General features: G+C 30.4%; 3 protein-coding genes across 3 annotated transcripts in view; all 3 read right to left on the bottom strand.

The window, feature by feature from the left end:
* LOC108688410 (adenosylhomocysteinase) overlaps positions 1-669 on the bottom strand; it is a 5,167-nt gene extending 4,498 nt beyond the window's left edge. Inside the window, exon 1 of the mRNA XM_018194653.1 lies at positions 642-669. Within this exon, the coding sequence (XP_018050142.1) occupies positions 642-669 (28 nt within the window). The remainder of the gene's footprint in view (positions 1-641) is intronic.
* A 1,657-nt stretch (positions 670-2,326) lies between these two features.
* LOC108688411 (leucine-rich repeat-containing protein 23-like) lies at positions 2,327-5,374 on the bottom strand. The gene is made up of 3 exons (XM_018194655.1): positions 4,913-5,374; positions 3,880-4,051; positions 2,327-2,763 (listed from the first exon to the last, which is right to left on the bottom strand). Exons 1-3 carry the CDS (start codon positions 5,372-5,374, stop codon positions 2,327-2,329), a joined length of 1,071 nt encoding a protein of 356 aa, XP_018050144.1.
* A 1,075-nt stretch (positions 5,375-6,449) lies between these two features.
* On the bottom strand, positions 6,450-7,764 carry LOC108688400. The gene is made up of 2 exons (XM_018194645.1): positions 7,687-7,764; positions 6,450-6,677 (listed from the first exon to the last, which is right to left on the bottom strand). Exons 1-2 carry the CDS (start codon positions 7,762-7,764, stop codon positions 6,450-6,452), a joined length of 306 nt encoding a protein of 101 aa, XP_018050134.1.
* Between the last annotated feature and the right edge of the window lie 5,426 nt (positions 7,765-13,190).

Below are 13,190 nucleotides of genomic sequence, written 5' to 3'. Positions count from 1 at the left end.
ACATATCTCCTGTGTTAAATATGAGCTTATATTTTTTCCAATTACTTGATTATCAAAAAAAGTAAAGGTAAGAATTATTATATAAAAAAAAAATACATTGTTACAAAATACATATTTGTAATATTTAATTATATATTACAAAATATGTAGAGCATAGATATTACTACCCACAACATAAGGAAATAGTTATTTTTATACTTTAACATCACCGTCATAAAAATCTTAACAACGTTGAGTGTAATCTCATTTAGTTGTTAGTACTATTAACATTCTGAAAATATTTTTAACCCATTTTATTCCATTACATCACTGTCATTAAAATTTTAACGAGAAATTCGATTATAATTCTGATTAGTAAACCGAAGATTATCCGAAGGCTAAAAATTAAGTTTAAATATTTTTAATATTTTTAACAGGCATATAATTCATAACATCATCCTCGATACGCTGCGTAATTAATAACTGCGTATTTAATATCGAATGCGATATTAAAAATAATCTCGCGCGCTCGTTCATGCCATTATAGATTGCGATTGGAGCGACGAATACATTGCTCCATAACAGGTACGAGCACGTGCATTCCGCATTCGCTTTATTTTGAAAATGTCGTGATTCAATCGTTTGTGATATTTGACACTTACCGATTTTATACGGAGGCTTGCCGGACATGGTGTTTCAGTGTGTTGTGCTCAGATCGGTATATAGAAGGCGAATGAGAGTGCGAACTGCGAATTGCGAACGTTCAATCTAATAACCTATGAAATGATATACTGATACCATCACTGCGAGAACGTTGCCGAAATAATCCCGAAGGTGGCCGAAGGCGAAACGCGAGATTGTGTCGGATCACGTGATTCTTCGAGATTCGATTATCGCTGGCGCGACATCACGTGACTGCGCTCAAATACGTCACCGTTTCAGTTCTTGTCGCGCGCGTTGTTTGTGAAAATGCGAGAGTTTGCCGGGTCCGGAAATGAGAAGGAAATTGCCGTCAAGAGGTACATTTATGCATTTATTATTGTTGCTTGACGAATGACATCGACATTAGTAATAACCGCTGGATATGAACCGTTATTTTTCGTTTCGTATTCGCGATTTCATCGCGATTACGTTCGCAGCGATCATTTTGGACGAGATTTTCGGATCGAGTAGCCATGTTCGAAACGGGCAATTGAAAATAGTTGATTGTTCCAATTTTATTTGTTACGTATTATAGAATAGATATAAATAATGATTATATGAGATATTTTGGGGATTATTCATCATTGATCATTTGTTTTATTGGATAATTTATTAGAATAAATTATAATAAAATAGATAGTCTAAAAAATCGCGAATGCGCGTAATCATGTAATCATAATTACCCTGAATGATTGTGCAGAAAAAGCAGCTGTGCAATTGTAAAATTCTTTAATACGATTGCAAGTCTCATTCTAAAACCTTTACTGGATTTAAATCTATAAACCAATAAATCAATCATATATTAAAGAATTTACAATAGTTGCAAAGCTGCTTTCTTTGTTGAACATAGTCATTTTAATTGATATTTATTATTAATTAACTAAACATAATTTAATGTAATTAAGTTTGGTATTATATTATATAATAATAATTATTATATAATAATAATTATTATTATTATATAAATAATATATGAATTACATAAGTATCATTAACGATACAGTGCATTTATTCATTGAATTAAGTTAACAATCTGATTTATCGACTTATTTATCGATCTAATGTAATTTAAATAGGATCGATAAGTCAGGCTGTACTTCGAAAATGCGAATACATATTGCCATCACAAGATGGCGTGAGTTGGTAGAATTATGGATTGTAAAGTGTTATGTACCAGAAATATTGAATATTTCTCAAACTTAGTGTAGATTATCGCAATATGCAGTTTTATTCTAAAATAAGTCCTCAATGTCTTTAAAGTTTGTTAAATCGAGTTTTATTAATGAAATACTTTGAATTAAATTAATAATATAAATATGACTTGTTTTCGATAAAATTTTCGTTAAATTAATAAAAAATTAGTTATTTTATTTATATTAATTATCTATACTAAAACTAGAAGACAATACTTAATACAATTTACAATACAATTTATAATTACAATTTAAATTAATAATATGAAAGAGAGAAACATTAATTGAGATTTTTTTAAAATAAATAACTATTAATAAGAAATTTTGAACATATAACAATGACGATAATTAATTAAAGAAAATACTTTTTTTTAGAACCAAGATATGAAATTATGTTTTTGATGAAATTACACGGTCAAATACTGGTCTCTCTGTTTCAACGCGTATAATCTTTAATCTTTCAAATCGAAGTCTTCAAATTTGGATTTGTTCTTTTGTATTTTTTTAAGCAACTCCTTCGCCTCGTTTCTTTCTTGATCTAGCACTGGATCTTTATCGATCCTCTTCAATTTTGGAAGCATTGTTAGAATGATTCGTCTATATTCCTTCTCTTCTTTCTCTTCCCTCAAAAGAGGATTTCCCAGGACGATAAGCGTTTCCAGATTTGGTAAACAATCTAGCTTTTTCAACTCTGAAATCCTCGGAAGCTCGTTGTCGCGAAGATTCACATAGTTCAAACTACGACATTGCTCGGTGAAACCGTCTAGATTCGCGAGTTTGTTACTTCGCAAGTGTAACGTCGTCAAGTTCACAAGGACTCCGAGGTTTTCAATCTTCTCAATTTGATTCTCAGCCAGAAATAGCCGTGTTAGATTAGGACAGCAGATTCCTTCGAGAAGTAAGGAATTTGAACATTATTCAGAGTCCAACGAGAAATGACCATCAATTAGACATTGAATTAATATTGTATTGACTTTGAAATTATTGTATCAATGTCGATTTGATATCAATTTGATGAGTTATTTTTTACTGGGAGAGAAGTCGGAGTTTTTAGCCTCTAGAATCCTCCTTTCTTAATCGTTTAAGATATTTGGCATTTCCCAAATAAAAAGAACAATTTTATTGAAGTATCTAATTTAGATACAAATCTGCAAATAATTTTGTTGGACCATCAAATTAATTAAGAACACAAGCATGATAAGCAATGCTGTAAAAAATTTTAATTCTAGCAACTATTGCAATTTAAGTGTCCCACATAATTATTTTGTAGGTCCAATAAAATTATTTTCAAGTTTATATTTAGCAAAATTTTTAGATACTTCAGCAAAATCGTCCTTTTTGTGTAGATTTTTACGATTAGTGAGTGACTCTCCGGCCAGTGAAAGCAACATGAATGATTCCCTGGCTAGTTAAGTTGCTTTTACAATTTATGTATATAACTCCTTTTCTTTTTTCAAAACTACGTGAATTAGAACGTCGTTTGTGTGATACGTTCTTCTCTCATCACATTTAAAATTCCAGCAGTAATCAGATTTCATAAATTATTGTAAAAGCAATTAACTGGTCAGGGAGTCATCCACTTTGTCTTAGAGACTGAGTTCCTAGTCAGAAACAGTTCCTCGAAAAGACATCGTTCCGATGTCGTTACGATGGACAGTTATAACTTTTCCATACATTTCTGTACAATTTATCGAACTTCAAATTAATATATCTCAAAGAAGAAAAAATTGTTTTGAGATGGTTCAAAATGAATTTTGAAGGGACCGTATAGTAGTAAATGATACTGATTTGACAACAAAAATTTTCTCCATTTTTAATTTAATTTCGAATATGGTGAAAATGGCTTTTTTGACAGTTTTAGATTAAGATCTCGAAATCTTGATAGAGCAATTCTGCAGTCAGATTTGGATTCAGCGCAAAAAATTACATAAGAAAATATTAAATCATAATCAACAAAAAAGTATGCAAGTCTATGTAATGATCTCGTTTTTGCATGTCTCAGTACCTGCAGTACTGACGAGTGCATTGCCGCGTAGTTCCAAAGTCCTCAAGTTTACGAGAATTTGAGGATCCACATTTATTGTACGAATATCGTTATGGTTCAACTCCAGGCGCTCGAGCGATTTATGACGGATGCCAGATATATCTGTTAGCTTATTCCAGTTTAGAGTGAGCTCCTACATTTTTGAAACCGTGTCCAATTATAAAATTAATGTAAATTAACTTTAATGAAAATATTTAATTTCTGAAAATATTTAGTCTCTCTTCTTAACAACTAAATAAAACCTGCGGCACACAATGCTTTTTTCTGCTGGATTGTTTGCATTTTAATAAATTATTACAATTGCATTACGCAGAATTTCTATATAGTAATTTACTAAGAGTAATCCAGCAAGAAAACATGTATCGTGTGTCGTTTAAGAGAAACGTCTATTAAATCAAAGTCAGCTATATGTTAAAATAATAAATCTATATGTATTTTAAATAAATCTGAGATATATGACTATGTGCCGATTACTTTCAGACTTGTAATATAATTCAGATAATAATACTTCCAAAGTAATCTTACAATTAATAAGTATTATTTAATCTCTATTTATCTTTTATCCTTTCCTATCACAGAAAAAAAGACTATTCTTACTCAATCATAATATGCTTATATATAAACAAAAATATTGTAATTTTGTTTCAAAGATTTTAGTCTACATTTGATTGAATTTGTGTTGATGCAAGTATTACATTGCACTCAATTTAAGACTTGCTCAGTCAGAAATCTTGCATCAATACAAATCAAATCAAATCAAAATTACAATATTTTGCTTGTATACATATAAATATATTATAGTTGATTTAAGAACAGTCCTTTTTCTAATTCTAATAATAAGAATACCAGAAAAAGATGAAGAATAAGTTGAATTGTGATTACAATTAAATTACATTGATAGAAATGGATATTACTAATACATATTTGTTATGTGTAGGATTTCTCGATGAATTTAAACCTCATTTGAACGAGAATCAAAGCGTGATGGGGTCACCTGTAGATATGGCATTGGCTTTAACTCCATACTGGTCAGACAATTTCGGTCCGCTCGCAGTGTCTGCAGATATGGTATCGTCTCGAGTGCACACAGTGCTTCTGATGTCAATTTATTTCCCGATACGTTCACATAACGAACATGTTTGAAGGATGCTATCACGCTGATATCCGTAAGACCTCTATCCGAGGCATCCAGGTTGAGATAGGCATACTCGTACAGCGTGATACATTTTCCTAAATTGTGAAGGCACTCACCGGCCTCAGCATATGTCAACAGGCGTGTATCACGCTCGACCTCGTCCAATGGAATCATTGATTCATATTCAGGCTCTTCGTATTTAGGTTCTTCGTATTCAGGCTCTCCGTATTCAGGCTCTTCATATTGAGCCTCTTCACCATAATCTTCCTCTTCAGCCAGCTTCTCTTCGGCTTTTTCCTCATCATAGTTTTTGTCTTCCATTTGTTCTTAATCAAATTGAAGAATAAGAATGCACACATAATAATGATTTTATACAATAATGATAGATTGGATTTATTGGATTTATTTATAGCATTATATTAATAGAAAGATTAATAGAATTTATAACTCTTTAAATTCTTTGGAGTGGATCTTATTCTGAAGAGTGAAAATTGAGTCAGTCTTTAAAAAGAAACAATTTTCTATCTTTAAGAGATTTTACTCTCAAAAGTTTTATAAAATAACATTTCTTCATTGGTATATTCAATATATATATATATATACATATATTCAAAATATATTAATAAGAATTCAATATTTTGAAGATTATTAAACTAGCAGAAGATTTATCCGTATGTATCCTAACGTATAAAAGTATAGAGTATAAAATTTTCAAATAATTAGAAATATATATGTAAATCTATAATATATATTAATGCAAGAAACGCTTAGTTTACCATTGAAAAAAAATACAATATTATTTGCAAAACTCTAACCTCTCTTCTTGATGCATTAACGGTATATCAAATAATTCATATATCGATTAGAATTTCAAAACAAAAGACAAATTGATGTCAACGTGATTTTTAACAATATCAGTTTTAAAGCTTAATTCAGTAGCAAAGTAAATGGCGATTAAATATCAATTAAATTAATTAAACGAAATATATCAGTGCACGATATAAATAAAATTAATTAAATTTTATATTGTAAAAAATGATCTAAAAAATATTGCATAATTTATCTTCAGAAGAATAAAAAAAACGTACGTGTACGTAGTTCTATTATGACAATTTAAAAGGAATTCGAATTCACGGTTTAATACACAAATTATTGATTTCGAGAGTAGGAAAGAGCGAAAATGCAGTTTTGGAAATATTATTGAAAGCATTTATTAGAAGATCCACAGCAGAGATAAAGATATTAAGAAATTTATATTAGAAATTTATATTATTAGAAAAGGTTCGTTAAAGATTGTTAGAATTTACTTTTCATATTGCATATAAAATATACGAGCTTATATGCAATGTAAATCACAAGTAATACAATGGCAAATAAGCATTCTGTCGAGATTTCCTTAACGAACTCTGACGCATCTAGATTCCTGCCATTGGACCCGTTGAGTGTCTTCCACGATACGTCGCTTCCGGTGCATAATTTCGCGGAGTTTCTTCAGCAAGATGAAATTGTCCTTGAGAATCCGCTCCTGCCGTTCACGTTCCAGCTGCAATCTCTTTGCGTTGAACGTGACGTGAGGTCTGCCCTTTGGTGGATTCACATCTACCGTCGGTCTAGCTGTTTTTACCTGCAAAATACAACACGAGTTGCAATCATAAATTTTAAGTTTCATGCTGTGACATTGTCACAGCATGAAATTTAGAATTAGGAGAAAAAAAAGGTTTAACTATCTTCAGTAAATCTTGAAAATTCCTACTAGTATGTCTTTTAACTTGTTTTTTGAATCAAAGACATAAGCGATTACACCATCGATATCTAACAAAGAACATCAATTGTGGTAAAAAAAAAAGAAAGAGAAAGATAGCCAAATTCCTAAAAACGGCCAATTTCCTTCTCTTTCTAAGATATTGTGATTGTGAAATAAAAAAAGATAAAACTTACTTGACTGTCTTCTCTTTCGTTTTTGTCGACTAATTTTATATGGATGGTACAGTTTATATTCTATCCTAAAGAACACATAAAGTCAATAAAAAATCAAAACGACTTTATTTTGAATGTTAACGTTAATAAACATTAAAATTTTCTAATAAAAAATCATCATTTTGACTTTCATGGCGTTAAAATAAAATAATTTATTACTTGGTGTTCTTTGGAATGTCTTTGTTTTAAATTTTTTTTATAGAAAAACCACTTTAATGGTACTAAAACAGTATAATTTGCAAGGAATACAATAAAATAATGAACTATAATAAATCTCATTAAAAATAAGATCTCAGTAAGATTTTAAAAATAAATCCCCGCTCTTTAAAGATTAATATACAATGTAATTCCTTAAAAAATTTTAAACTTAACATAAAACTACACGAATATAATGCGTATAATTATATCGTTTGACATACAAACGATTTTTATAAAGAGCTTCTGTAAATAATGTAAACTCGCGCAATTATATTATTTATTTTATCGTTTTTTATTTGAAAATTGCCTCTACGAAACTATTTTTAGCATTGAGGGTTTAGTTAGATTCTCGGAGCTTTCATCAAGAGAGATCCCGATGAAAGAAACATTGACCGATAAAATATTAAACAGAGTTGAATATCAAAAGTAACTTGAATTTATAATTCATGAGTGCTTACCCTAAAACGGTGACGCTCGTACGCCCTTCGTTGCCAGGAAAGCTCGTTCTCGCTTTGTATCCTTCCTCGGTTCGACATCCTGCATGCTTCATAACATGGGTGTTTGCAATATATAGCGCGAGTATTCAAGTTTCTTTGGCAACGCAGAAACGTCCGCGATATTGATCTTCGTCGTCTCTCGAGAAGCGTACGATTTTTATCACGAGTATGTTTATGTATTTATCGTTGCCTTTTAATTAATGATGTTCAAAAGATTAAAAATGATTTTTGAATTTATAATTACAAAATTTTATTTTTTAAAGTAAGATTTTTGTATAGAAATTTAAATAATGTCTAGAAAATTGAAAAAGATTTTTGAATTTATAATTACACATAAAGTTTTAAAGTGAGATTTTATAGACAGAAATTGAAACGCAATTAATAATATCTGCACGGGAAAGACAATTTTGTTGAAATATTTAAAAATTTAACTAGATATATCTAAAAATAATTTTGTTAGACTTTTTGTTAAAATAAATTTTGTTAAAATAATTATGTAAGACATTTAAATTAGTTGTTGAAATATCGAAATCTTTTTGCAGCACTTCATTATGTTTCAGATTTCTCTGTAATTATTTTGATGATCTAATAAAATTATTTTCAGATCTATATCTAGTTAAATTTTTAGATATTCCAATATAATTATTCTTTTTATGTGTATACGTCTAACTGTAATATCTACACATAAAGTGGAAGAAATTGTAAAATTTTTATAAAATTATGAAGTTAGCTTTTATTATAATTTAAATATAGATAGATATATAGATCTATTAATATATTAATATAGATAAATTAATAGATCAATATAGCGATCAAGGTTTGTATGTTACCATTATATATAATTAAAATATTTCTATCTATATATTATTTATTTATTTAAAATTTAAATGCTTAATTAAAATTTCGCAATCGACAATATATGTATACATACAAGATGCGACCACAAATTTAATTACGGATCTTCGAAATTTATATAAAATTTCTGAAGAATAAATCTACATTTATTTTAGATTCCCTGCGCGAATAGAATTGCAAATTATACAGTTATGACAAGATTTGATGTTAGATGCAGATGTACACATGTATACATTTCTGAAAGTAGAAAATAGATGAAGAGCTAATCTTGAAACGACGAACGTAGAAAATCGTGTCGAGCCATGTTTCCTTGCCCTTCTTGCCCAAGCGTACCTATATACGCAGTTAACAATATGTGATTATACGCACGCACGTGCGCGCGTGTGCGCCCGTGTGCATCGTGCGTGCACTTCCTCTCTTCGCGGATACAGAAGGATGCTGCGATTGGCAGAGGCTGTTGGACCAATAGTGCGCGGCAAGGGGCGGAGATTCGCTCATCTCGATCTGGAGACAAGCGTGAAATTTCTCTTTCGTCATACTTAGATATTCATGCGAACGTCATTCGAAAGGAAACATGAGCGACGACTTGCGAGCTCGACATTAAATATTTTTATTTTATCATTTTATAACAATTTCACAACTTCCGTCTTTAAGCAAATAATTATATGTTTAAATATTATTAATAACATTTAGAAAATTCTTATTTTAAAATACTTATTTTCTTAGACACTTCTGCAAATTGCATTTATGCGGAAAATAAGTGTTAGAACAATTCCTATCTTTTATGATACCTAAAAAAAAAAAGAGACAAACAATCTTTGCTATGGATATATTCTTTTAAATTGAAAAGAATAAAAGAAACAAAAGAATTAAAAAATTACAAGTCGAGAAATTAAAAAGAAACTTTCTTTTCTTTTAAGACCTTGACTTTTCCGGTTTGACTGAAAATTTTCTTTTATTTTATACTGCATATAGTAGAAATATTTTTGTCCTATTCTTATGTATAACAGTATTGCAGCTTCTCGGAAACGTACCCGGGAGTCAGAAAAAATGAGTTCGAGCAACCACTACAATAGAATAAAGAATAGAATGAAGGAAGAACTAATTTTTTGTGGTTATCTCCAGTTTTGCGATCCGCCCGATGTTACCTTCTTTTATTGTTTGAAAGTTTCTAAAATGAAAAAACTTTAAAATGCACTCCGCTACAAAAAACGGTAATAAAAGTAGAACGATGGATTAATTCCGTTGTTTACCAATTTTTATGAAAATAAATTCACAAAAAATACGGTCACTATATCAATAGTGACTCATATTTTTTGCGGATGAGTATAATATTTCATATTGAAATGCCATGTGTATCTACTTTATTCAAGACTACATTAAAATGTCTAGATATCTATTCCTTTGAATGTATTAAAGAGATGAATCCAGATAATATAATCTGGATCTAATCCAAACTCAGGTTATACCTGATTTAAACTTGAAAAGTGTTCACTTTTTAAGTTTTTTATGAATTAATGTAATCTGTTTGAAATGAACTGAAAAGAAAGAGAGAGAGAGAGAGAGAGAGAGAGAGAGAGAGAGAGAGAGAGGAATTAAAAAATATCTACAAAAACATTTATATACATATTTGTGTATATGTTATCTTTAATAAAAGTAATATTTGATTTGCATAAAAATCAAAATGTGATTAATTCTCATACAAAATTAATGCATATCGCCTACTGGATGCGACAAGTGATACCCAATAAGAGTTATATGAGAATCATCATATGACAAAAAGCAGATTTTTCAGTGAATGCGCAGTAAGCATAAGAAATAGAAAAAGATTGGAGAAAGAATGTCTTGTGAACCTGAAAAAGAGCTCAAAGTGCTTTTTTTTGATGATATAACAGTGAAATTTTTTTTAAGATTTTCAGGAATATTTAGAACAGAGATATGACGAAATAGGAATTTATTTCGGAGAATCGAAAAAGAATTTTTTCCGACTCTCTTTCTTCCGATTATCTGGAAACGGAACAGTTGGATTAATCGGAGAATCGAAGCTATAATATCGTCGGCGCTCAAGAGCGTAAGAGAGGGGGGACAAAAAGGGAGGAAAAAAAGGGGATAAATGGGTATCTATGACCGGTAACGTCATGGATCGCGCGCGCCGGAGGGTCGATCTTAATCGCGCGCGGATCCTCGACAATGATCCTCTCAAATGGATGAGCCCCGCCACTCGAGAGAGACGATGAAGATCTCTTCTTCCTCGAGGGGATATACGCGGTGTTATATTATCTAAGCAGGCATCCAGCGACTGAAATGGGTATCACCCCTCCACTCCATCTAACACGTATTTTCCGTATCCCTACGAGATACATTGTAACATTACTCTGCCAGCCAATCCGGACACTCTTGCCGATCCCGCTGCAGTATATTGCTTTGTAAACCCAACGGCGAGTCCCTTCGTATTGTTAAAAGCGTAAAAAACATTTTTATGGTTTTGAGAAAATAACAAACACATCCCTATATTTTTTACAATTCCGATTTTCGATTTCTCTTTGCAGAAACTTTCAAGTGCCAATAGTCCTTGAAATGTCATCTTCTATACAACACAATCTGTGTAAATGTGAACAAATAACAGATCTTTATCCTATTGTTAAATGAAATAGGAAAAAGTTCTGTTATTTGTTCACATAAATTGTGTGTCATAGAAAATGATTTTTTGTTGAATTATAAACTGATTGCAAAATATTTATTTAGGATTATTTATAGCACTGGATTTTAAAAGAGAGAGAGAAAGAGAGAGAGAGAGAGAGAGAGAGAGAGAGAGAGAGAAGAGAGAGAGAGATTATAAAAAATCAATTTTTTTTAAATGAATTTTTTCTAAATGAACTTTTTTTTATGATTCTTGGAATATTAACTCTTGATTAGCAAAGGATTATATAGATTGTATCGTAGAAAATGATTTTTTGTTGATTAAAAACTGATTGCAAAAGATTTATCGAGGATTATCTATAGTACTGGGTTTTAAAAGAGAGATTGAGTAAAAAATCATTTTCTTTAAGTGAATTTTTTCTAGATAAACTTTTTACAATTCTTAAAATATTAACTCCTATAGTAAAAGATTATTTGGGCCCAAAATAAAAAATTTTAGATGGTTGTATACAATTCTATGAGGTTTTAAAATATTAAATTATATTAACTGTAAAATCTTTGAACTTTCTCTCTTTATTTGTCGCCGTAAGACGAAGGTTTACTTGTATTTTAAACCTCAAATAATTTAGAAATTATTGTTGAGTGTAGTTTTTATAGCTGTGTTATAAAAAATTAAGATATATAGATTGCTTGTTTTTGTCAAATTTTTGTATGATGAATTGAATAAATACACGAAAGTTTTGAGCGATATTTATGATATAACATATAAAGAGTAAAAAAACATTTTTTATTGATAAATACATATATAAATATACGATATGTATATATACTTCGTTTTTTTTTCATAGTCAACGAAAAAATTTTTTTGCAGTGATATCTCGACCGTTGGTGATCTAATCGTGACAAATTTTAACAAGAAATCTTTAGGAAGTTTGTCGTTTTATGGAATAAAACCTTTATAAAACAGATTAAATAAAAAATAATAAAATAGCAGCTATTTTGCAGTTTTTATTAGCAAAAAAATTAAATTTTTTTGATTCATATAAATATAATATATACGTATGTAATATAAATAATATTTATATAAGCATTTTTAATAAAAAGTAAATTTTTTATTCTTTATATGTTATATAAATATATTTATACATTATACATATAAATTCAGAACTTTACTTTCATACAATACATTTATTTAATTCATCATAAAAAATTGTCAAAAATTTCAAACAATCTGACGCTCCAGTCTTCTTAATGAATTTGGATCTAAAAAGAATATTAAATAATCATCTAATTAATCCATGAAGCACTGACAGTTATTATTTATCAATTAATTATTTTTTAAAATAAAACTTTTGTATATAATCATGTTTATAACGCCATTACGAGATCGTTGTTGAACGATAATTATTAAACGAGACAATAGAAGTATTAGAATTAACACATTCAAATTTCAATAAAGATAAAGCTTACGTCAAAGCTCGTTTATTCCCGATCTCCTATTTAAAAGAAAATAAGACGTATTTCGAGGCACTTAGAAAATAAACGCTCGCAAGACCGAGCCCAAGCAATGTTCTTCCGTCCATTTATAAAATCATGAAACCAGATTGTTCCGGCACAAAATCGCCCTTCTTCTCTCACCCTCGGCATTGGGGTGCAAGCTCACTGTTCCGAGTGTTACGATATCGCCTCCAGAGGGTTGAATCGGGAGCCGTGCTGGCTGACTAGACGAAGCTCAGTGATTCAGTGACTGAGAGAGGGAGAATTGGAGGGCGGTCCAGACTTCAGAGGCGGTTCCAAACTCCCAGGAACGAATGAGACTCGGTGGGGGAACTCCGTGCGCTTTTCGGTTCGATGCTCCAGTCTTCACTGAAGCGCCGCATTGTGCGTGTCCTGGCTGGCAAGAGTGTCTTCTCGCGGTTATCTTGTGGATCGAGCTTGGTGAATCGCGCAAAAGAGAATAATAAGGGATT

The sequence above is a fragment of the Atta colombica genome, unplaced genomic scaffold (assembly GCF_001594045.1).
Source record: "Atta colombica isolate Treedump-2 unplaced genomic scaffold, Acol1.0 scaffold233, whole genome shotgun sequence".
Taxonomy (NCBI): domain Eukaryota; kingdom Metazoa; phylum Arthropoda; class Insecta; order Hymenoptera; family Formicidae; genus Atta; species Atta colombica.
This window is presented reverse-complemented; position numbering and strand designations above follow the sequence as displayed.